General features: G+C 40.5%; 1 protein-coding gene across 4 annotated transcripts in view; it reads right to left on the bottom strand.

The window, feature by feature from the left end:
- The window catches only part of NEGR1 (neuronal growth regulator 1), a 740339-nt gene extending 717573 nt beyond the window's left edge, over positions 1 to 22766 (bottom strand). For all 4 annotated transcript variants that reach the window (XR_007775344.1, XM_050961067.1, XM_050961069.1 and 1 more), the window contains exon 1: positions 22559 to 22766. Coding sequence is in view for 3 of the 4 variants with exons in the window: in XM_050961067.1 (XP_050817024.1) it covers positions 22559 to 22734 (176 nt within the window). In the remaining variant the exon portion in view is untranslated. The remainder of the gene's footprint in view (positions 1 to 22558) is intronic.
- Positions 22767 to 22989: the final 223 nt, after the last annotated feature.

Raw genomic sequence — 22989 nt, 5'->3', positions numbered from 1 at the left:
GAGAAATCAAATTATTTTGGGGTTTTAGTCAGAATAGCATCCAATCCCTTAAAGACTTTAAGACTTTGATAATGTGAAGTCTGGAGCTCTCCCTGAACTGCAATAGACTTGAAAGGGAGAATTGAGGTGTTCATCACCTTTTGAGTTGGGCCCAATTTTTTAAAATGTTTAAATTTGTTAAAATTAAATTCTGATCTTGTAACTTTTGCTTATGTAAGTAATCTTTACTTATGAGAGGGGACCACCCAAATCAATAAGTAAAGGGGGGGAAGGGATGCTGTATTCTGAAATTTAGCTTCACCAAAAAGTTATATTTCCTAGTGACTTATCTTTGGTCACGTGATAGCTCTCTCTCTCACAGCCTTAATAACTGCTCCATGTACCAACCATACTACAGTTTTGTGTATATTACAGTGGTGGGATCCAATCTTCTCAGCCCAAGGGCCAAATATTATTTCAAAATGGTCAGGAGACCACAATCAGTACTTGGGGCGGAGGGGAGAGGGCAGATTCTATGCCCTGTTCTGCAGCCTTTACACACTGGGGATTCCCCTAGACTGTGGGAATCCCCACATATTTAGAGATGGGCTAGCCCAGGGGAGGGCAAACTACGGCCCATGGGCCACATCCGGCCTGCAGGATCATCCTGCCTGGTCCCTGAGCTCCTGGCCCAGGAGGCTCACCCCATGCCCCTCCCCCACTGTACCCCCTCACCCGCAGCCTCAGCTCGCTCGCTCCGCCACTGGCGCAATGCTCTGGATGGTGGGGCTGTGAGCTTCTGGGGAGGGTAGCGCAGCTGCAGAGCCCGGCCTGATCCTATGCTCTGTACTGCGTGCTGGTAACAGCAGCAGCAGCGTGGCCCAGCTCCAGCCAGGAGGCATGGCTGTAGTGCCACCTGCCACCGGTGCGCCAGGCAATGTGGTAAGGGGAGAGGGAGCAGGGGAGGTTGAATAGAGGGCAGGGGAGTTCAGGGCAGTAGTCAGGAAGCAGGGGTGTGGATGGTGGTCGGGTGAGAAATCAGGTTGAATGGGGGCAGGGGTCCTGGGAGCAAAGCCAGGAAGGAGGAGGGGTTGATGGGGTGGCAGGGGGAAGTCAGGAGCAGGGGTTCCAGGGGAAATCAGGGGACAGGGAGAAGAGGTGATTGGATGGGGCAGGGGTCCCAGAGGGGCCATCAGGGAACGGGGGGGTTCGAAGGGGCATGACTCCCAGGGGGTAGGTGACAGATAGGAGGTGGGGTCCAGGCCACGACCCCCTCCCCTAACCTGCCCTCCATACAATTTACAAAACCCGATGCGGCCCTCAGGCCAAAAAGTTTGCCCACCCAGGGCTAGCTAGTTCCTACTCTTCTCTCCTACAATCCTCTTCTCTCCTACAGTCCTTAGCTGGAAACAGGAAGATGGAGTGGCAGGAGTGCACTGCATTCCAGGTATCCTTAGCTAGCACATAGTTCCTAGAGGACTGTTGGGAGCTGTAGAAAACCAGAGCTACCCAGGTTCCTCCAGCCTTTGCTGGAGCACAGATCCAGTGACCTATAGCTGGCTGTGTCGTGCTGATGTTTCTCAGCTTCTACTTGTTATCTGTTTTGGACTGTCCAGGGGGACTTCAACTGGTGCTTCCCTAAACTCAGGCAGAACCTGTTGATCTTCCATCCTGTTCTACGTGGGGCTCCCACAGCCCTTTATGGAAGAAAGAAATTGATCAGACAGAGCTACCCTCTCCTCCCTTCCCTTATGTGGCAGGCAGCCAGCAGGGGACCTGCTAAACAGCAGCTGTAGTGTTCCCAGCACACAGTAACTCTACTGCATGGGCTACAGGAGAAATGGTGGAAAGCCTTTGGACAGAGAGCAACTCCTACCACCTCTCCGTAGAGATGAGGCTGATTCAGACACTTTAGTCTAAAATTGCAGGGCACAGCTCAGAGAGCACATATTCAATTCATAATCACATGCGCATTACTTCTTAACTGGTCTCAACAACTGCTGTTCAGAGCTTCAGAATATGCAAATAGCCTTCAAGCCACTAAATGGACACCACTGTATTACAGTATATTTCTATTATCATGTAGGACAAGTTCTTTGATAGAGAGGTGATTTGCAATATTAGATTTGATTTCAGTTGTACAGGGACTGACTTCTTATGTGAAATATCCGATTTGATAAATGATGTAATTTATGAATGGTAATAGCCTATATTTTAGTGTGAACCATGTCACATTCAACATAAGATGTGTTTATTTCAAGTATATAATGTACAACTCATCAGACTTCAATTGTAAACATTTTCATTTAAATATAACAGGCATTCACAGCTATGGTTTTTTTTAAAAAAACAAATGACACTGTAATTATCCAAAGCTAAGGTTATGCTGGGAATTCCTGTGTCAAGCTGAACATTTTAATGGGTAGCATCAGAGCCACAGAGAACAAACACACACTGAGTGTGAAGCTCCCTGTCAAACTTCTTTTAGATAATTAAAAAATAGTAAATTGACATTTTGCAGTTTGAATACCAAATCACTGAAGCCATATTTTCTCAGTACACATTATAACTATTTGCTCACACCTAGACTCCCAACAGTACATCTCAGTAGCTCGTAATTGCATTTAATAATTACACTGAGTATACTCTACACATTTTAAAAAGATTTTCACCTTTCAGGCAGAGGAGTGCCCACCAGTTGATAATCAATAACTGTTAAGGACCTTTCAGGCTAGCGTGATATCATCAAGAAATACCACAAAGTGTTGACACAACAGTCATCCATCTGAATGTCTCAAGACTGCATTTCCCCTCAATCCTCATTTAAAGCCAATGTACTACAGTGCCAGCTGGCCAGCATGTCTCTTCTTTTGCAAACAGAAGTTGGCTTGTTTTATTATTTCTTTGTTTGATACAGAAGGGGAGGCAGGGAAAAGAGTCAGAGGAAAAAACAGTAGTAAAATTAAAGCCTTATGAATTACTGTAATATAGACAACTTCATCAGTAAATACATAAGACTGATGCACATTTGGATTAATCACTTACCATTCCGGACATTAACTGTTAGAAGTAAAGGCTTTCCCACTCCCCACATTAAACATGAAACCCCCAATTTTCATTTTCCCTACATCCAATCCAAACTTCAACACTAAGACTAAATCTATAGTGAACAAAATCCACATATCATCAGAACTATTTTACCTGGGCACTTTGACGATTTTATTCCACTGACTAGCTCATATTTTTAGTGCCGTCTCCCAGACTTCTGACAGATTAAAGACCTTCAAAATAAGCATTATCAAAGGTTACTCTATGGTTTTGTCACTGAGAAATATTGCACAGTTTAACTTCACTGTTTTTAAATATTTCTAGTTAAATTGATTCCAACCCACTCTATAGATCAGAATATAAAAAGGCCACCAGACCATGGGTCAGCCCAATGATCCATCTAGCCCAGTATTCTGTGTTCCAACAGTGGCCAGCGCCTGATGTTTCAAAGAGAATGAAAAGAACAGGGAAGTTATCAAGTGATCCATCCTGTGTCATCCAGCCCCAGCTTCTGGCAGTCAGAGTTTTAGGGACAGCCAGAGCATGTGGTTGTGTCCCTGGCCACACTGGCTAATAGCCACGGGTGGACTATCCTCCATGAACTTATCCAATTCTTTTTGAACTTAATTGCAATTTTGTCTTTCACAACATCTGCTGGCAATGAGTTCCAGAGATTGACTGTACTTTGTGTGAAAAAGTACTTCCATATGTTTGTTTTAAAACTGCTGCCTGTTCATTTCATTGGGTGACCCCTGGTTCTAGTGTTATGTGAAGAGGAAAATAGCACTTTCTTATTCACTTTCTCCACACAAATCATGATTTTATAGACCTCTATCATATCCCCTAGTTGTTTCTTTTCTAAGATGAACAGTCTCAGTCTTTTTAATCTCTCCTTATATAGGAGACGTTCCTTGCCATAATCATTTTTGTTGCCCTTCTCTGTATTTTTTCCATTTAAAACATCATTTTTGAGATGGGGCAATCCAAACTGCATATAGTATTTAAGGTGTTGACGTACCATGAATTTATATAGTGACGATAATTTCTGTCTTATCTCTTTCCTAATGGTTTTCAATGTTTCCTGTCCTTGAGACTAGCCAAGGAATTAGCCCAAACAAAGGGTGAACTTGAGCAGCACTGAGGTTTGTTTATTGGTGTGAGTTGAGCTTGTCTAATACAGCTATACTCACAAACCCACACATCACATTCATGTTGGCCAGCTGCAGGTGCAGGCATGGATTGATTTTAATTTTGCTGGTGGCTGAGGCTGACCAGGTAACAACTGCCCAGAGATCAGCCGCAAGGCGACGAGAGTCCCCAAAGTCACTTCGGATCCACGGGAGGGCCCTACTGCTTCTGGCCTGGTCCCGAGTTTAGCATGCTGTTACATTTCCTTGTTAGTACCCCTGACCTGGCTGCACATCTTGAGATTTATACCTTCATGAAAATAATACTATAGTTCCATAAAAGGTGATATATGCCCCTTTGTTTTGCCATTGGCTGTAACTCACACTATCTCACTCATTCCTTATATTAATTGATTACATATTCATAAGCATGAATACGATTATATAGAGCAATGCAGCTTTAATCAAGCATCTAACATCATTTCCTGTTATGCCGTTACAAAGCCACAAACAGTGGAAACTGTGCAGACTGCACTTGAAAAGGCAAATGGGGGAAGGGAGGATGCGTCCGACTACATTTTTTGACTGCTGCTACACACTGAGCAGATGTTTTTAGAGAACTATCCACAATGTTAGATTTTTTGACTGCTGCTACACACTGAGCAGATGTTTTTAGAGAACTATCCACAATGACTCCAACATCTCTTTCTTAGTGGTAACAGCTAATTCAGACCCCATCATTTTGAATATATAGTTGAGATGTTTTCCAATGTGCATTACTTTGCATTTATCAACACTGAATTTCATCTGCCATTGTGTTGCCCAGTCATCCAGTTTTGTGAGATCCATTTGTAACACTTCACAATCAGCTTTGAACTTAATTATCCTGAGTAATTTTGCATCATGTGCAAATGTTGCTACTCCTGCGTTCACTCTCTTTTCCAGATCATTTATGAATATGTTGAACAGCACTGGTCCCAGTACAGATCCTTGGGGGATCCTGCTCTTTACCGCTCTCTATTGTTAAAACTGACCATTTATTCCTACCCTTCATTTCCTATCTTTTAACCAGTTAATGATCCACAAGAGGACCATCTCTCTTCTCCCACAACTTCTTATTTTGCTTAAGAGCCCTTTGATATGAGACCTTGTCAAACGTTTTCTGAAAATCCAAGTACACTATATCAACTGGATCAGATTTGTCCACATGCTTGTTGACACCCTCAAAGAATTCTAATAGATTGGTGAAGCATGATTTCCCTTTACCAAAGCAGTGTTGACCCTTCCCCAACATATCATGCTAATCTATGTGTCTGATAATTCTGTTCTTTACTATAGTTTCAATCCATTTGCCCAGTACTGAAGTTAGGTTTACTGGTCTGTAATTGCCAGGATTGCCTCTGGAGCTTTTTTTTTTTTTTTTTTTAAATTAAATCAGTGTTACATTAGCTCTCCTCCAGTCATCTGGTACCAAGGCTAATTTAAGTGATAGGTTACATACCACAGTTAGTAGTTCTGCAATTTCATATTTGAGTTTCTTCAGAATGGGTGAATAACATCTGGTCATGGTGACTTATTACTGTTAATTTTATCAATTTGTTTTGAAACTTCCTCTATTGGCATAAGAACAGCGATACTGGGTCAGACCCAAGGTCCATCTAGCCCAGTGTCCTGTCTTCTGACAGTGGTCAATGCCACAGAGAGAATGAACAGAACAGGTAATCATCAAGTGATTCCCATTCCCAGCTTTTGGCAAACAGAGGCTAGGGACACCATCCCATTGGCTCCTCAGTCTAGGATGGTTTAATCTTTACTTGGCCAATTTACTGACAGAAGCTAAAGTAAGTTAATCAAGTGTGTGACCGGGGTCCTAGTGGGAAGCCAGCTGTGGTCACTCAATGAGGGTGAACTGCAAAGAATGGGGCAGACAAAAGCTGCTGGATATTCCAATACTTAGATTCACCAAACCAGCATAAAACAGCTTCTTTATTACCTTACTGGTTATTCAGAAGTCCAACAACACAGTTCCCTTAAAGTGATCCAGCCTCAGGCCTCCATCTAGGTACCCACGTCAAATATGATGAAAATTTCTGTAAATCTTATTTCATCATATAAAAGAAAAGGTTCTATCAATCCCAAAGGATCAGACACATTACCTCCCAGGTTAATGAATGTTTCACATCTTACCCAAATACACACTACAGCCAATTCTTATTAACTAAACTAACATTTATTAAAAAAAACAAGAGAGAGAGAATGGTTAAAATATCAATATACATACAGACATGAGTTCAATTCATTGAGGTGCAGATTCATAGCAGAGATGGTGACCTTCGTAGCAGCAAAGAGTTCCTTTAGAATTCAGATCATAGTCCAGTGTCCAAATCTCAGATTCAAGGTGTACCAGCATAACTGGGACCTCAGTTTTGCGACTCAAACTTCCCCTGATGAAGTCTAAGCAGATCTGAGATGACAGAATCAGGACCAAAAGATCTTTTATACAATTTCATGTCTTTTGACAAGTTGGAATTCCTCAGGGAACACAAAGTAATTAGGATGACTTTGAAGGAGGTCCATCACCGGTACTTAGCTATACTAATAAGGCCATTTGCTTGTTCCTCCACCATTCTCAGTACCTTTAGAGATGAATACTGAGATATCCCATGTTTACAATTCATTTACATGACAGGATGTTCTTTTGGCCTCTGAATTATCAGAATACAGCATAGACAGGGACTATTGATTACATTGTCCATCCTACTCACATATATGTAAATACAGAAAAACACAAACATTATCTCCCTACATGTCTTTTGAGGGTTATTTATTCTGCAGGATGTTTAACCCTTTCCAGCCATGCATGTTACTCCAATGTAAGTGTGGTTTGCACAGGTTTAATTAGGCTGATTTTAAAATAGATTTAGCTAAACCAGTGAAACTTTTCTTGTATAGACAAGGCCTAAGGAAACGTGTACCACTTCTTTAGAACAGGATAGGAAGCTGGACAAGTGGGAAGGAAGATTTTAGGGAAATCATTACAGTAAAACAGAAAGAGAGGGAGAGAATAGGAATAGGGAGATTACTGTTTCACTTATCCTAATGATGTTCCCTATTCAATATTAATAGAAAGTGACGTCTTCTGTGATTCTTTCCCATTGCCACAAGCAAGCCGTCACCATCACAAACAAGCTACTGTCATCAGAATTACCTTCCCCCACGTAATGTGCAAACACTGTTTAAAAATGACTAGCGACTTTCCAGACCATGCACTGAAGATGCAACTGATAATGAGTGTCAATTGATTCAAGTTAGAAAAATGTTTTAATTTGCAGAAAATTATCAACTTCTACATAAAATTAACAGCTTTGGCATAAAAGCCAGCACTTTAATTCTAAAAATAATTATTTTGGACTTCCAAACCTGACACAGCTTTTGTATTTCACCCACTTTAACAAAGAAATACGAAAAAAAAGTAAGTATGAAAAGAGCTCTGAGTTATAACAGCACCTGAGTGATGTAATATTTCCTAAATGTCTCCAAATTATTCCTAGTAGTGCTCGTGTGTACTCATTTTAATAATATCGACCATTGTCCACTGAGGAATACTGTAAAAGTAACTAAAGTCGTGTCAGACCACTAGATGAAGAACCATCAACTTAACAGTGATTGTCTAAAGTTTGTTTACATTACATTATCTGATTTTCACTGCCCTAACTTGGTTTTCATTATTCAAGGAAGTAAAAGCATAAGTCCAGTAGGAGACCAAATATTTTGTGTAGCCAGTTGTTTCGTATAATAATTTAATAGATTTATGTTTGTGGTTAAGCATAATCAATGCATGATGGATAGGTTTAAGTAGGATCAGATCATACTAGTATAAAGGGTTGATAAACATTTATGAATGATGAGTGTGTGTTAGGTATATACACATAAGCAAAGTATGACTGTAATGCAAGGCCTATAGGCTGAGGTCTGTAAAATTTTAACTTAGACATACTAGACCTCAGGCCTAAGGAGAGTTGACATAAATATGTGACCTAGGAATAACCCTGTATCAGTAAACTACAAGATTACTCTAAAGAATGTGCCAATGGATGTTGTTTGGGAAAATATACCACAACGTATCCATCTAGACCACATGACCCCTGACTGCACCATCATAGATGCACAGAGAGAATAAAGGGAACTAAGGGGATAGCCAATGAGAAATGGGGCACCCATAAATCAGTGAGGGAGGGAAGTATGATAAGGAAAAAGGGGTTGGAACCTTATGCATATGTATGATACTTAATGGGTATAAATGTGACCCAGAATAAAAGGTATTGGCATGCCTCTGCATGTAGGGAAGAAACCCACAGGGAAATGCCAGGATGACGTTTATAACAATGATTACCAGAATGACTGACGGACACTCCAGAGTCCCACTGCAGGAGATGTGAGTGATGCTCGTAATAGTAAAGTGTTTAGTCCTAGCTAGCTGTTATTATATTTTACTATTTGAGAGATCGTTTCCCTGTTTACTGAACGTGTTAATACAGGAACTTGTAATAAACTGGAATTGTTTCTCGTGTGCTCCTAGGGTCTCTTATTACTACTAATATTCCTGATGCTCTAGCCTTCAGGAGACTGAATAATTAACCAGTGCAGTCTAAGATTAATCAGTAGTCAATGCACTCATCCATAACTACAGCGCACTCATCCATAACTACAGCTATATTTGAAACATTTAGATAATTCAAATGACAGAAACTGAAGAATAGCACCAATTGATATTTCTTTAAAAGTTTAAATTCATTGTGGACAAAGGATGTTCTCCCTTGGAATTATTACTTCAAACATCAAATATTATCGTGAACAACAAACAAGGAGGGATTTCCCTGTCAATCAAGTATCAGGTAGACAAATTTAGAGCCCAGAGGGAAGTCAAGGACACTTGTTCAATGAGTGATAGAAAAAACAAAGGAAGTTGAAAGGATAAAGATACATTTCATATTGCCTTGAACATGTGACTAGATGAAGGGAGAGAGAGAGGGTGTATGAGGTAATATCTTTTATTCAATAAGACACACTGTGTAAGTGCAAAATTTCGTCTTTCATCAACAGAAGTTGGTCCAATAAAAGATATTACCACCTTATCGTTCTCATATCCTGGGACAAACACAGCCAGGGCTCTCCTTATCCATACACAAACTACGCAGCTGCATAGGACACCAAGAAATTTGGGGCACCAAATTGCCCCAAATTTCCTGGTGCCCTACGCAGCTGCGTGCTGCTCCAGTGGCCAGCCCAAACCCCTGGCCAGCTGAGCCAGCCAGGAAAGCTGCCCCTGCCCCTGCTCCACCCCTTCCCCAAAGCCCCCCCCCCCCGGCTCTGCCCTGCCCTGCCCCTCCCCCACTTCCCCTGAGCTAGGTCCAGGGGACTGCAGCAGGGGTCAGGAGTGCCCTGCATTCACGGAATAGCAGGAAGTGTAGCGACCTGGCCCCAGCCCACTCCACCAGTGAGTGCTGGGGGGCAGTTCCTCCCTTCCCCACAAATTCATAGGCTGGGAGCCAGGGAGCAGAGCAGAGCAGGCTGTGGCTGGGTCACTCTGCTTCCCACCATCCCGTGAGTGCAGGGTCGGGCCTGCCCTGCAATCACCATCCGGCCCCAACCCGCTCTGCTTTGCCAGCTCATGCTGGGGGGCAGTTTCCCCCCTATTCCCCAAGCCTGCTCCTGCACAAAATGCACCTGGTGCGTAGGGCACCAAAATGTCTAGGGACGGCCCTGAACACAGCTACCATAATGCTATATTCATATGGCTGTAGGAATAGTTTATGATAAGACAATGTATGCTGAAGTACTTTAAACTGGCCACTGAAACAACTGCTGGGGTAGCCGCCACATACACTTTTTTCCCCCTGGAATCTAGCCATCACCTCCTCCTCTGTTTATTCAGTGAGGCCCTGGCCCTGCACCATTAAGGTAAAAGGGAGCTTTGCTATTAACTTTAGTGAGCTTATGTCTGAACTTTTAGTTCTTACTTTTTCATTCCTATACTGACTGCCTCTTTCTTCCCAGAATGGTGAAAACTGTTTTCAGTGTGCAAGTTCCAGCTAACCACATTAAGTCTACACTGGCAGAAAAGGTGTCAGGTAGATTTCCTGGGCCATAGTACTGCAAGCCTGCAGACACCCCATCCCCTACAGATAAGAAACTGGAACTTTCTGCAGCTCTTCTGAAAGAACGACTCCCTCGGTTGGCCAGTCTCTCTTACAGCTCTTTCCTATTCCTGCCTCCCACTAGCTTTCTTCAGCACTCTACAGCAAAAGCCCCTTCCAGTTCTGCACACACAGACACCACACAGGTCAGAAACTAGCTTTTTCAGGAGAGTGGGACTGTCTTCTAAAGAAATGTATCCCCTGATAAATGAACATCCAAATCACGGCTGATGTCCAAACTGGTCTGCAAAACATGTGACATGACAAAATTATTAATCTTTCCCAAGAAGTTAAAGACCAGAGGCCTTGTTCTCTTTTATACCAGAAGTAACTCCACTTACATGAATGGAGTTACATTCATTTGAGGAACATGAGTCCCCAGTACAGTAGCCAACTAAGAAGAAAGTCTGCATTCTCAGTATCTGTTACGAATATAAAGAACATCCTTCTTTGACAATAGTTTAAACAATAAAATATGCACTTTCCATGTACATAATGAAAGATCAGTAAAGACACAATGGTAAAATAGATTATGTATGACTTGGATGTTCTCTCAAGGGAATAACTTATTTTGCATATTGTTGACTATATAAAATGTGATTACTTTTATGTAAATTTAACTACTACATCGTAGACATACAGGAAAAAACTGTCTGATTTAGTATAACATTTATTCAAAGATTGAAAAATCCCAGAATACTGTATACAAATACATTATATATTTTCTTTGTATTTGCATAACTACAAAACTATTGGCAATTTCTGCAAGAAATATTGCATGTTAGTAGTAACAGTTTTGTCTAGGAAAAATCTAACAGTTAAATACTTTTTGTTTTAATTATGCATGACTAATGATAGCTGTTTGCCTGTTTGACCATCAGATCATATGCTGTTGCCAAGAGAGATTTTTCAAGAGAGATTGACTGTTTTTCCTCTTATAAAGGAAAACATGTTTTTATCTTTTTATTTCTAACTCAGCTTTTCAGCATCAAAAAAAAAAAAACTTCATCCAGTCATGATGTCATACATCTGAAACATTGGCCACATATTCCCAAAATTTACCTCTCCAAGCTAAACATATAGGAGATGAAAATGCAACCGCTTTATTAACAATTAAACCCAGCATAACTGCAGATCTTACTTGTTGTGGTGTGTACACAGAACTTGTTAATGGGCAGTGCTCACTGTCACAGAAATTTCTATCTCTACCAGTTGAACAACTGAAAATAGCCTACCACCCCAATCAGGAGTATAGGATGTCAAATACAGCTGTCTGCCACACATGTACTTTTTCTCCATATGCGGTAAAAATGAGACACATGCTAAGGCAAGACCATTTTAAGAATTTTAAAGAGATGTTTAAACATTTTACTTGGACTATTTTACATATACCTCCTCATGTAAATCCAAGTGCCTGAATTAATCTTGCCTGTTCTGAGGACTCAGCTGTAAATTTTAGTAGGAAATTAAACTTTTGCCAAGAGGATGAGGAAACATTTTTCTTCTTGGTTGATTCTTAAAAAGTGGCAGCTACTCAGGGTTCTGCACTGTTAGATTAACAGGTAGAGAGTTTGTGTGTGATTGTCTCAAGTGTTTATAAGATCAACTCATGCAGCTGGCCACATCCTTGATTTGGTGTTTGGATTCAGATTGGAGGAATGAAAATTTTGCCTCTGTGATGAGTTATCTCCTGTGGTTTAAAGGAGGGTTTGCCTTTCCAATCAGGACAAGGAACTTGTTTTGAGGGTCTATTCTCAAAGACTAACAGAATCAGAGTTTTTAAGAGAACTATGAAGAACTTCTCTATATTTTCAACAGGCTACCATTAATGGCTTAGTATAGGACGGTGTAACAATATTTTGCTCTCTGTTCTCTTCTAGAGCCAAGAGCATTCTGTTTGCCAACTTTATCTTTTCAGGTCATCTTGGTTTACAGATGAAGTAAGAGGAAAGATGACTAGAGAGCCATTGGTGGAAGTGTCTATGTGAATCTGGTCAACTGCATCATAGATTTTTTTTTCTAAGCTTTATGTGATGGCTATGCAGGAGATAAATGTGAAAGTTATCAGCAAAATCTCAGTCACTGGATGTGTCTCCAGTTCTGGACATCTAGATTAATCCAGGCTGTCTTCACTTGATTGCAGATTTAAATCCCACTAGTTGTGTGTACACTGAAGTATTTTTCTGAAAAATCATTCAGATTCAGGCCAAACTGCTCTTCAACAGCTGAAAGAGAAGATAATCTCTCAAGGGGACAAATTCAAGGTCTTCACTTGAGTTATGCATGTATTACTCCCTGAGTTACTGGAGGGTGGAAGGAGGACATGCCCTTCTTGGCTGCTGACAATCAGTGGCTTTAATTATTGGTGAAAATGGTCAGTGCATCTATTCAGGAGGGCAGAATGCCATCTTGAAAGGAAATGGTCAACTCAAGATTAAAATATTGTAATCCACTCCACACAGTTACATCTTAAGTCTACCCCTGGGATGTACTGTAAACTATTTGGCCATGTAGAGCAGGGATCGGCAACCTTTGGCATGCGGCCTGCCAGGCTAAGCACACTGGTGGGCCGGGCCAGTTTGTTTACCTACCGCGTCCACAGGTTCAGCAGATTGTGGCTCCCACTGGCCGCAGTTCACCGCTCCAGATGAATGGGGGCTGCGGGAAGCGGCATGCTCTGAGGGATGTGCTGGCCACCACTTCCCGCCACCTCATTGGCCTAGAGTGGGAACCGCAATTAGCCAAGCCTGTGGACGCGGCAGGTAAACAAACTGGCCCGGTCCCCCCGGTAAGCACCCTGGTGGGCCATGTGCCAAAGGTTGCTGATCCCTGATATAGAGTCTAACCCTGGGACGTTCCTTGTACTCCATTCAAGGGTCAGAATCATGGAGCTCCAGGAGTCCCTGTGTAGGGAGATTTTGCATATTCTCCCTAGTGGCAGATTTTCACAGCTCATTGATTATGTGCTAGAGGTGTGGCCAAGGTATCCATACAATGTATGAATCCACTGAATCATATCCCTGTTGGGAGTGGAAGCAGCAGGCCAATCCAATACTCCTCTTCATAGCCAGTAATGGAGGCCAGGGCCCAGATGGACAAAGAGCCTGAATCCCTGGAATTGATTCTTCCATCTCCTATTCTCCAAGGTTTGGGTTATAGTCCACTCTTGTGCATAATGACAAGAAGAAAGGAATTAATCATGTTAAAGTCCTCTTTTTCTTTTTTATATAAAACAGCATGTCTTGAATGGATCAAATTCCACCACTCATTTCTTACTGATTCCTTAATCTGTGATAAAATTTAGAGGAACTATATGAAACATTTATGATACATGCAATAAATAACTGTGGAGCAAATTAAGAATAGTTTAACTACTTGTACAATTTTCAAGTGCCATAAGGTGCTCTTCTCATAATTGGCAGAGATTTGGAATGTTAAAACTTGCTTAAGCAACCTCTTAGTTTTACAGATCTAACTATGGCAAAGTGTATTTATATTTTCTGAAAGATCCAAGAAAAGATTCAAGCAGCAGATTAATGTATGAGCCTAAAATGTAGAAGGGGCATAGAAGTCAAGCAAATTCCCTATTAATAAATGTGAAGCAACTAGGAAAGATAAAATAGCAAAGAATTAAACATATACAACAGCTGTGTGGACATGCATCAAGGGGACTCTAATGATAATACATGTAATCTCATCTAAAATATGCTGGGCCAGTTACTTAAAGGCATATTCTGCTATCAGAACTCTCATTCACTTCACTAGAAATTCAGCATTTGGAATGATGGTGGAGTAATGACATTGGTGGACATGTCAGAGGCTTTCCACCTGTAGGTGTATTAGTGTTCCTTTGCTGAACACTACTAGATTAACAGGCCAATTTCTTTTTGGGAAACAAAGTTGGTGCCAGAGATCAAAACTTTGAAAAGTGACTAAGTGACTTGGGAATCTAGTCTCACTGACTATCAATAGGATTTAGAGTCCTATGAAGATTACACACTTCTTATATTTTTTACCAAGAATCTTAGGATGTTTCTTAGTGAAAAATTTACATTATGTGCACAGTACCTTCCGAAAAGATGGTGAGAACAGCAGCGAGACTACATATATTAATGTGCCCCCCATACTTTTCTGTAACCAGAAAAACAAGTCCCTCTTGAATAATCTTTGGGGTTTGTCATGTGACATGACTGTCCTCTGCACTATCATCTTAGCCCAAAGTCACAAGGCACAACAACATGGAGACTATTATTGCAAACACTGAGATGAGCTAATACAGATTTGGGCTGGGTATGAACTGTGAACTCCTCAGCCAGGTTAGACCATAACTGACATCTCCTTGAGTTAGTTTCTCTACAATCACCATCCAGACAAAAGAATGCCTAACCCACACGACAGTCTTTAACAACCGCCTATGTGTGGTAGCTGCAGCCAGCTGTTTTTAAGTCTATTGGGCAAAGCTCACCAGCTAAATCTACATCAAGATTTTTCAGACTATTAATTCCAAGGGGAGTTCGACTCCTCCAGTGTTAGCACTGGTAGAGATTGCAATATAGACAAGGTTAACGCATTTTTAACCATTTTCCTGTAAAACCATGGTAAAACACACACCAGAGTCCACTTAAACATCTGTGTTACAGCTCCTACCAATGCTCCTTCCAATGAAGCTAGAACCATGCATCTAAAAATTCTTAGTTTAGACAATAACTCTATATTTAACTCTCTGGATGGAAAGCATCAAGTTATTGTATAGTACTCCAACAATTTAAAACATGAATTTCATCACCAGTTTTCCCACATTTGTATAAAGGAAAACAAAACACTTCTACCTACTTTCTAAAATAGGGTGACTTGTAAATTTCATTCTCTCATTACATAAAAATATCAGATGAATCATTGAAAAGGATCCACTTAGATACTTAGATTTGAAAAAGAAATGAAGAGCAAATTATCTTTACTTTTTCTAATCCCTGACATAAGTGTACAAAAAGTAAGTCTAATATTTTTGGCTATTACAGGTTTAGATTTCAGATAATAAGAAAAGAAAAACTGAACTGCACTTTAAACTTGTTTGAAAGTAAATAAGTTATTTGGAGCAAATTTTACCCTAACTCACAGTGGCGTAAACCCAGAATAGGTGCCCTGAAGTACAAATCTGGGTTTAAATTTACATCAGCAAAACAGTATAACTGAGCCCTTTTGTTGTTTCTGTTCGTGAACTCATAAGAAAGATCAGGTCTGAAGAAATTATATTGTCATCTTGATAAGGATAGTCAAACTATACTTTGAGTTACATATCTGTAGGTGATCAAACTCATATATGCAGATATTTTAAAGGGATTATGTTTGCAATGCCCAGCAATGGGCAATTTAAGGACTCCTCTTTCAAAAATGTATAAGACTTTCTGCAATGTGTAAAATCTAGAGGGCCACATACATAATCCACCTGCATACTAGGCAATTGTAGTCAGGTGCATATAAGAGTAAACTCCTCTCTGAGTTTTTCCCTGAAGTGTTATCAGCAGGGCAGTAAGTCCAGTAGAATGGTCTTTGGCAGCAATACACAACATTCACCCTCCAGTAGTTCCTAGAGCTGCACCCAGCAGTTTTATTGGCAGGAAGCAGATTCAGCAACAAGGAGACTGGTAGAGGGAGGCTCTGACAGTAACAAATACATAAGCAAGAGTCATTTGATCGTTGGAGAAACAGAGGCAAAAACATATTCAAGACAGTTCTCCATCCTCATTGTAATCTCAATTTAGCTTTAATTTGTCCCCTCCCAAAGTGTTTTCTAAAATTGCAGTTTCTGTTGTTAAGATGTTGCAGACATGTTCCACACCTTTGCTGCACGATTCTTTTGTACGATGGCTTTAAATGAGTCATTAGATAACTACAATTTGCATATATTTCTAAACGAATCATGATTTTATGCAGTATTTTAGCAGTTAAAATTTTTTTGATAACACTCTTCTCTCATGCAATGCTCAGTCCTGCGGTGCTTGTATCAAAGTCTTGCTGACTTCATCAATGGGAGCAGTGCACACACATTGCAGGTAGAATTCGGCCCTCGGGAATGAGGTGGCTTTTCTTTGTAAATGACATCATACTAAATCATTAGAATGGCAATACTATTTTAATCTTTTTTTAAAAATCATTTTCCTTTTCAATTAGACTTGGATAAATAGTGGTCCACTGAGTCTTTTCTTGGGTGCAACGGTCTGCCTGTGTGCTGCAGGATTACAGACAATTTTTTGGGGGAAAAAGACAGAGCCAAATTTGAAGTATGTAGATATTAGGCTTCACTCCCCACTGCTCAGACATGATACCTACTGAAGTTAAAGGGGGCTTGCTCTGAGTAAGGAATTCTTAAAATTTTTGAACCAAAAAGTCATATTAGCCAACAAACAAAAGCTCTTAACAGGTTGGAGAATTGATCTGAAATCGACAAGAAGAAATTCAATAAAGACAAGTGAAAGTACTACACTTAGGAAGAAAAAAAATTGAATGCACAATTACAAAATGGGGAACAACTGACTAGGAAGTATTACTGCTCGAAAGGATCTGGGAGTTATATTGGATAACAGATTGAATGAATCAACAATGTGATACAGTTGCAAAAAGGCTAATAGACTCATAGACTTTAAGGTCAGAAGGGACCATTATGATCATCTAGTCTGAGCTCCTGCACAATGTAGGCCACAGAATATCACCCAGCCACTCCTGTAACAAACCCCTAACCTATGTCTGAGTTACTGAATTCCTCAAATCATGATTTAAAGACCTCAAGGTGTAAAGAATTCTCCAGCAAGTGACCCGTGCCCCATGCTGCAGAGGAAGGCGAGAAACCTTCAGGGCCTCTGCCAACTCTACATGGCTTTTGGCCTTTCTCACTTAATCCCTATATGTTCTGACCTCAGTAAGGTAGCTTTCCTTGGTAATCCCGCCCATTTTCCACTTCTTGTAGGTTTTCTGCTTTTTCTTAATCACCTGTCTAATCACTGCTAATATTCTGGTGTTTGTTGTTGTTGTTTTTTTTAACAGCGGTGTCATATTTCAGACATGGAAAGTAATTGTCCTGCTGTATTCAACGCTGGTTAGGCTTCAGTTGGAGTACCACTCTTCAGTTCTGGGCACCATACTTTCGGAGAGATGTGGACAATTTGGAGAGAGTCCAAAGGACAGTAACAGAAATGATAAAAGCTTCAGAAAACCTGACCTATGAGGAGAGGTTAAAAAACTGGGTATTTTTAGTCCTGAGAAAAGATGACTGAGGGGAGACCAGATAAGTCTTCAAATATGTTAAGGACTGTTAAAAAGAGGACAGCAATCAGTTGTTCTCCATACCACTGTTAAGAAGCAATCTGCTTAATCTGCAGCAAAGGCAGTTTAGATTAGATATTAGGATAAGCTTTCTAGCTATAAGAAGAGTTAAGCACTAGAATAGGCTTCCAAGGGAGGTTGTGGAAGGACCATCCCTGGAGATTTTCAAGAACAGGTTAGACAAACGCCTGTCAGGGATGGTCTAGGTAACCTTAGTTCTACCTCAGAGCAGGGGGTTGAACTAAATGATCTCTCTCGAGGTCCCTTCTAGCCTTACATTATAATAATTCAGGTTGTTTGACCGCAGATACTTTGTTTCTGGGTGTTTTTAAAGGGCTACATTCACAGAGTAGAAAGCAGTGCCTTCCTTACAACTTTTAGCCCAGTGTGGAAGACCCAGGTTCAATTCTCACCTCTGCCTAATATCTTGAATAAGCATTAGGTCAGAGAGGAAAAACTCCATAATCTGGTAGTAGGAGCACCCGCCTGCGATGGCAGAGTCTGACGTCCAAGTCCCTGTTCCTTTGACTATTTAGTTATTTATACAAAATAGAACAGGTTCAACAAGAGAGAGACTGAGAGACACTCTGCCCAGCACTCAACTGGCAGGAGATGGAGAGAAGACCCAAGTTCAAGTCCCTCCCCCAATTAATAGTAATAGTCCCTCTCCCTTTTTCTAGCAAAAGCCATCCACATATAAATAAAGCTATTTATGTGAAAAATTTCACCAAGCTCTAGATTCAGTCAGGACTGGGCCTAGCCATATTGTTCTAGGTGCTGTAGGAACAGAGGGATATATTTATATATATAACCCCTACCTCAAACATCTTAAAATCAATGCAATTACAAAATGGAAGAGGCCTGCCTGTGGGGGCATGTAACTCACCTCCCTGTGAGTTCAGGATTGTTCCCCATGGTATGTCTGTCTAATGCTTCATTTCATAGCATTGCATGAGCATTAGAAAAACATTACAGACCTGTGCTTGTTTTTCTTAAATACGCCTCCACACTTGCAAAATGAAAGGACAAACTAGTTGTTATTTTACTTATGATATTTAGTGGTACTCTTCATCTGTAAATCTCCAAGCGTCTTAAAACATTTATTTTATATTTTATTTTATATTTACGAAACTTAGAATCAGAGAGGTCCAGAACAAATTCGTAGCAGTTCATAGAATCTGGTACCTACCTACTGAAACATATCACCTGCTTACTACAATAGGACACTCTAAGTAGTATTTTCAGCTCCTAAGGATAGCTTTGTTACAACACTGAGGGGCAAAATTCTGCCCTCGGATACACATGTGCAACTCCATTTGCTTCAGTGGGAATGCACACACGTCAACTGAATACAGAATCTATTCCTAGCTGTCATGTGCAATTAAGTTAAATGGCACAGGCAAAATCACTTAAAAATGTTATAATCTTGAAAACTTGAACAGGAATGTATTCAGAGCAAGAGTATTAAAAATGCGTTGACTCTCTGATAATCAAGACACCTGTAAATCAAACGAATTAGCATAATCTCTCTCATCACCTAGTAAAATGCTGACTCAAGAAGTGAGGAGAATGACTTGTAGAGTCTAACTCCTTTAAAAGGTGTTTTATGCTCAACACATTCATTAGAGGCTTTCTGATTTTAACATGCAAAGTACAAAGGTAAGTCCCTGGAGATCCCATTCCTGCAAAGGAGGGAATAACTAATGCAGATACAATCTGCAATCTGACACTAAGTGAGGAGCCAACACACACACACACACACACACACACACACACACACACACAATTAATGGTCAGCACTAACAGAGCTCTATTACAGAAAAAAGATGCACAGTACCAACTCGGAATCACACTTATACAGCTACCTTTGAGTACTGCAATGTACATTTATCCAGAAAATCTAAATACAGTGGTCTGGGGGAAGTGAAAGAAGCTCATTTTTCTGAACGCAAATTAATCGCTTCATTGAACTCACTGGACTATGCATTTACAGAGCAATACTCTGTTTCCAGTACCAAGATCTAATAAAAACAAATTCCTTAGTTTCATTAATTAAAAAAGTTTCATGTGTATTCACGATATGAATATCCTCTGGGGAAAATTTCAAGAGGAGCAAAGAAGGTCTACAGGAAAAGTCTCATTAAATGCTCTATGCTTCTCCTGTACCTCCTTTAGAAAATGCATTCTCTTAGTGATGGTGCATTGTTCCTCTAAAGTTATCTCATTACCTTGTAATACAGTAAATGTCAAGCAGCAAGAAAACCTACTAAAGATATGAAAGAGCTAAAAATATAGATTTCATTAATAAGTCATCTATGTCTTTAAAGGGAGGAAGAATGCTTTATATTGAGATGGAGGGACTATGAATACCCCATATATTATTTCAGCACAAATATGCTTTTGGCTTCTGAGTTCTACAGGTAAGTAGTGATGTATACTCCATCCTTAATAGTATTCTCTTCCAAAACAGATATTCTCTCACTTACGAAATAAAAATGATTGTTTGACTTTAAAACTCCAATTTCATTTATGTAATCCATCTAGCTGCATGGGTACTGAGTTGCGAACTAACAATTTTAGGCCTCACAGAGTTTAATATACTGTAGTGCTACACTCTAGCTCTAAGACACCAATAGATAACCCTTAGAGTCACACAAATATTTGTATTACTTTAATTTTTTAATGTAGGATTTTTTTTTTATTTTCCAGAACCACCAATGACACTCAGTACAGTATTTGTTTGAGTTCTGTCCTGAACTAAGAACTGCAACTCCTCAACTCTTGTTCTCTGCAACCTTTAAATCTGAAGCTCTGAAAATAAAGATAGGAAATGTAACAGCAAAATTTGTATGTCCACAAAAGCAGAGAAACCAAAGCAAGTGGATTCATGGTTTTAGAGTGCCCTAGGAGACTAACTACAGTATATTCCTATAAATACAAAATTGCACTGCATAGACACTGTTTGTATTCTCAGCAGATACTACATCAGAACACTCAAGGAAATCTTATGCAATATTTTCCAAGCAAATTGTCAAATCCATGAAAACTGTATCTGGCTAGGTCACTTTTAAATCTGGAAGTCTAAATCAGCTACTTCCAAAGGGAAAAGTCTGTAGCCAAATAGTTTGTGGTTTAAAACTACTGCAGATTAAAGTCTAGACTTACAAGACACAAGAAGATTCAGTCTATTCTTATCAAATCTGAAGTACTAAGAAAATGATTTTTTTAATTACTACAAAGTATCTTGACAAAGTAAAATGTATCAAAAAGATAAATTTGAATTTTTTGCAGTTTTAAACTGAAGATTAATAAATTTGAGTCAAATAGAAGAATTCAGCTATATTAAGTACAGTGCACTACTACTGGTAAACAAATTTTGCACCAGCCAGCTGGACTGGAAAAAATATTGTTACCATATGGAATGCAAGCTTTATTAAGTGATGCAATAACTGAGTTATCATAAGCATGTAGTCTCTTAATGGTGTAAAACTAGAACTGGTAGTTGTCATTGCAGGATGGTTCCTTTCATGTTAATCATTAGGAAACAAAAAAGCTAAAATTATATTAATATACACTTCTAATACTGTGCAATCTTTAATGCCCCTTTACAACTGAGCAATATACTGGCAAGGAATGTTTGAATAGCAGATTCTATAACAGACATTAAAAACCATCATGTAGAATTTTCATCCAGCACTAGGGATTTCCAAACTTCCATAGACAAACTTACTATTCAAAAAGCAGGTATGTATTATTTGCATCCATCCAATGTTTAGTGAAAAGTCTTAGACATTCTTCTGTAATAAGGTATTTGCTGTCAATAGTTGTCTCAAAACATACATTAACTGAGCAGGGGTTCTGAATGTATAATCCAAGGGCTAATCTGTGTTCTTAAACTAGGTTTGGTTAAAATCTAAATATTTAAAATAGCACATGATTTCCACCACCGATCAGAATTTAAGAGTCTCCTAATAGAATTACATACCACACCCATAGAATTAAATTACAGAGGCACTGGTCACTGGTTATTAAACAAAGACACCCAATGTTAATATTTAAAGATATACATCTGAAGATGTATTTTGAGACCATACAACTCAGACATACAGACTTGCACAGTGAATGAGAATACAGCCATTGTCTGAATAATGTGTTCAAACATCGGAGGAGGGCAGTTATGAAGAATTGCTGAGATCTGTACACTGCTGAGCATCAATTTACATTTAAAAAAAACAGAATGAGCTTCTGTGAGTATCTCCTTCTGCAATTGCTTCGGTTTAGGGAGGTAACTGGGCTATAGCTGATCTCTGATGAGCCATTACATCTTTCAGAGGCAGTAGAGTGAGAGAAACAAGCCTTACGAAGAAAGTAGCAAACTTATTCCGGGGGGGGGGGTTAAAAAAACTTCCCAAACTTAACAGAGTAGAAGAGTGCACCGCGTAGCAAAGGGAGACCACCTGAGAACTGCTACTATATCTAGAAATGGAGACATTGGGGAAGAATAATAGGGACACGCCTTTTAATTCCACTGAAATACTGGGATGGCTCTGGAAAGGGACAAGTGAGAAACAGAAGCAGAGGGACTGGCCCTCCTGAATAGGAAGCGTTGGCATGAATGACTGAGCACTAGTTTCAAAGTGGGACCGCCTCTCCCGGACCTACTCTTACCAAGGCTGCTTGGACTTGGAGATTAAAAAAAGCAGCAGCAGCTGGAGTGTGTTACAAAATGTCCATCTTTCTAATGCTCAGAGTGAAAATAAAACCTCCCCTTCTAAGGCAGCTAAACCAACACGCGTATTAGCAATGCCTGCAGTCGCTTGGAAATGGCTTTGCACAACGCTCTCATTCACTTGCACAGAGAAGTAAAGAAGAGGCTCGGTTTCCTACCTAAGCACAGCCGTGTCCCCTTTTCTGACCACCAGGTTGTCCACAGCTGCCCCAGGGAAGTCCATACTCTGTCCGGCTGGGAGGCAGGAGGGCAACAAGCAGCACAGGCTGAGGAGCACAGCAGCCAGCCACTGGTTTGAGCAACAAGCACCCTGCACCAACAGCATCATGTCCATCCCTGCTCGGGGCTGCTCTCTCTCAGCTCCCAGCTCCTCTCAGCCCCCAGCCCCTGGTACTCGTGACGAGTCTTCCCTCCAGCCAGGCAGCCAAGGCACTGGCAGAGTTCTGCCTCGCCTGGTTTCTTTTGGCCGAGTCCGGAACGCGTCTATTCTCGGGTGGCTCGCACACCATCTAGCGAGGAGGGAAGCGCGCAGGAGACTGAGAGCAGGAGAAGCAGCAGCGGCGGCAGCAACAGCGTCAGGCTCAGCAGC

The sequence above is a fragment of the Gopherus flavomarginatus genome, chromosome 7, assembly GCF_025201925.1.
Source record: "Gopherus flavomarginatus isolate rGopFla2 chromosome 7, rGopFla2.mat.asm, whole genome shotgun sequence".
In the NCBI taxonomy this organism is placed as follows: Eukaryota; Metazoa; Chordata; order Testudines; family Testudinidae; genus Gopherus; species Gopherus flavomarginatus.
The sequence above is the reverse complement of the archived record's forward strand: the minus strand, read 5'-3'. Positions and strand labels throughout refer to the sequence as shown.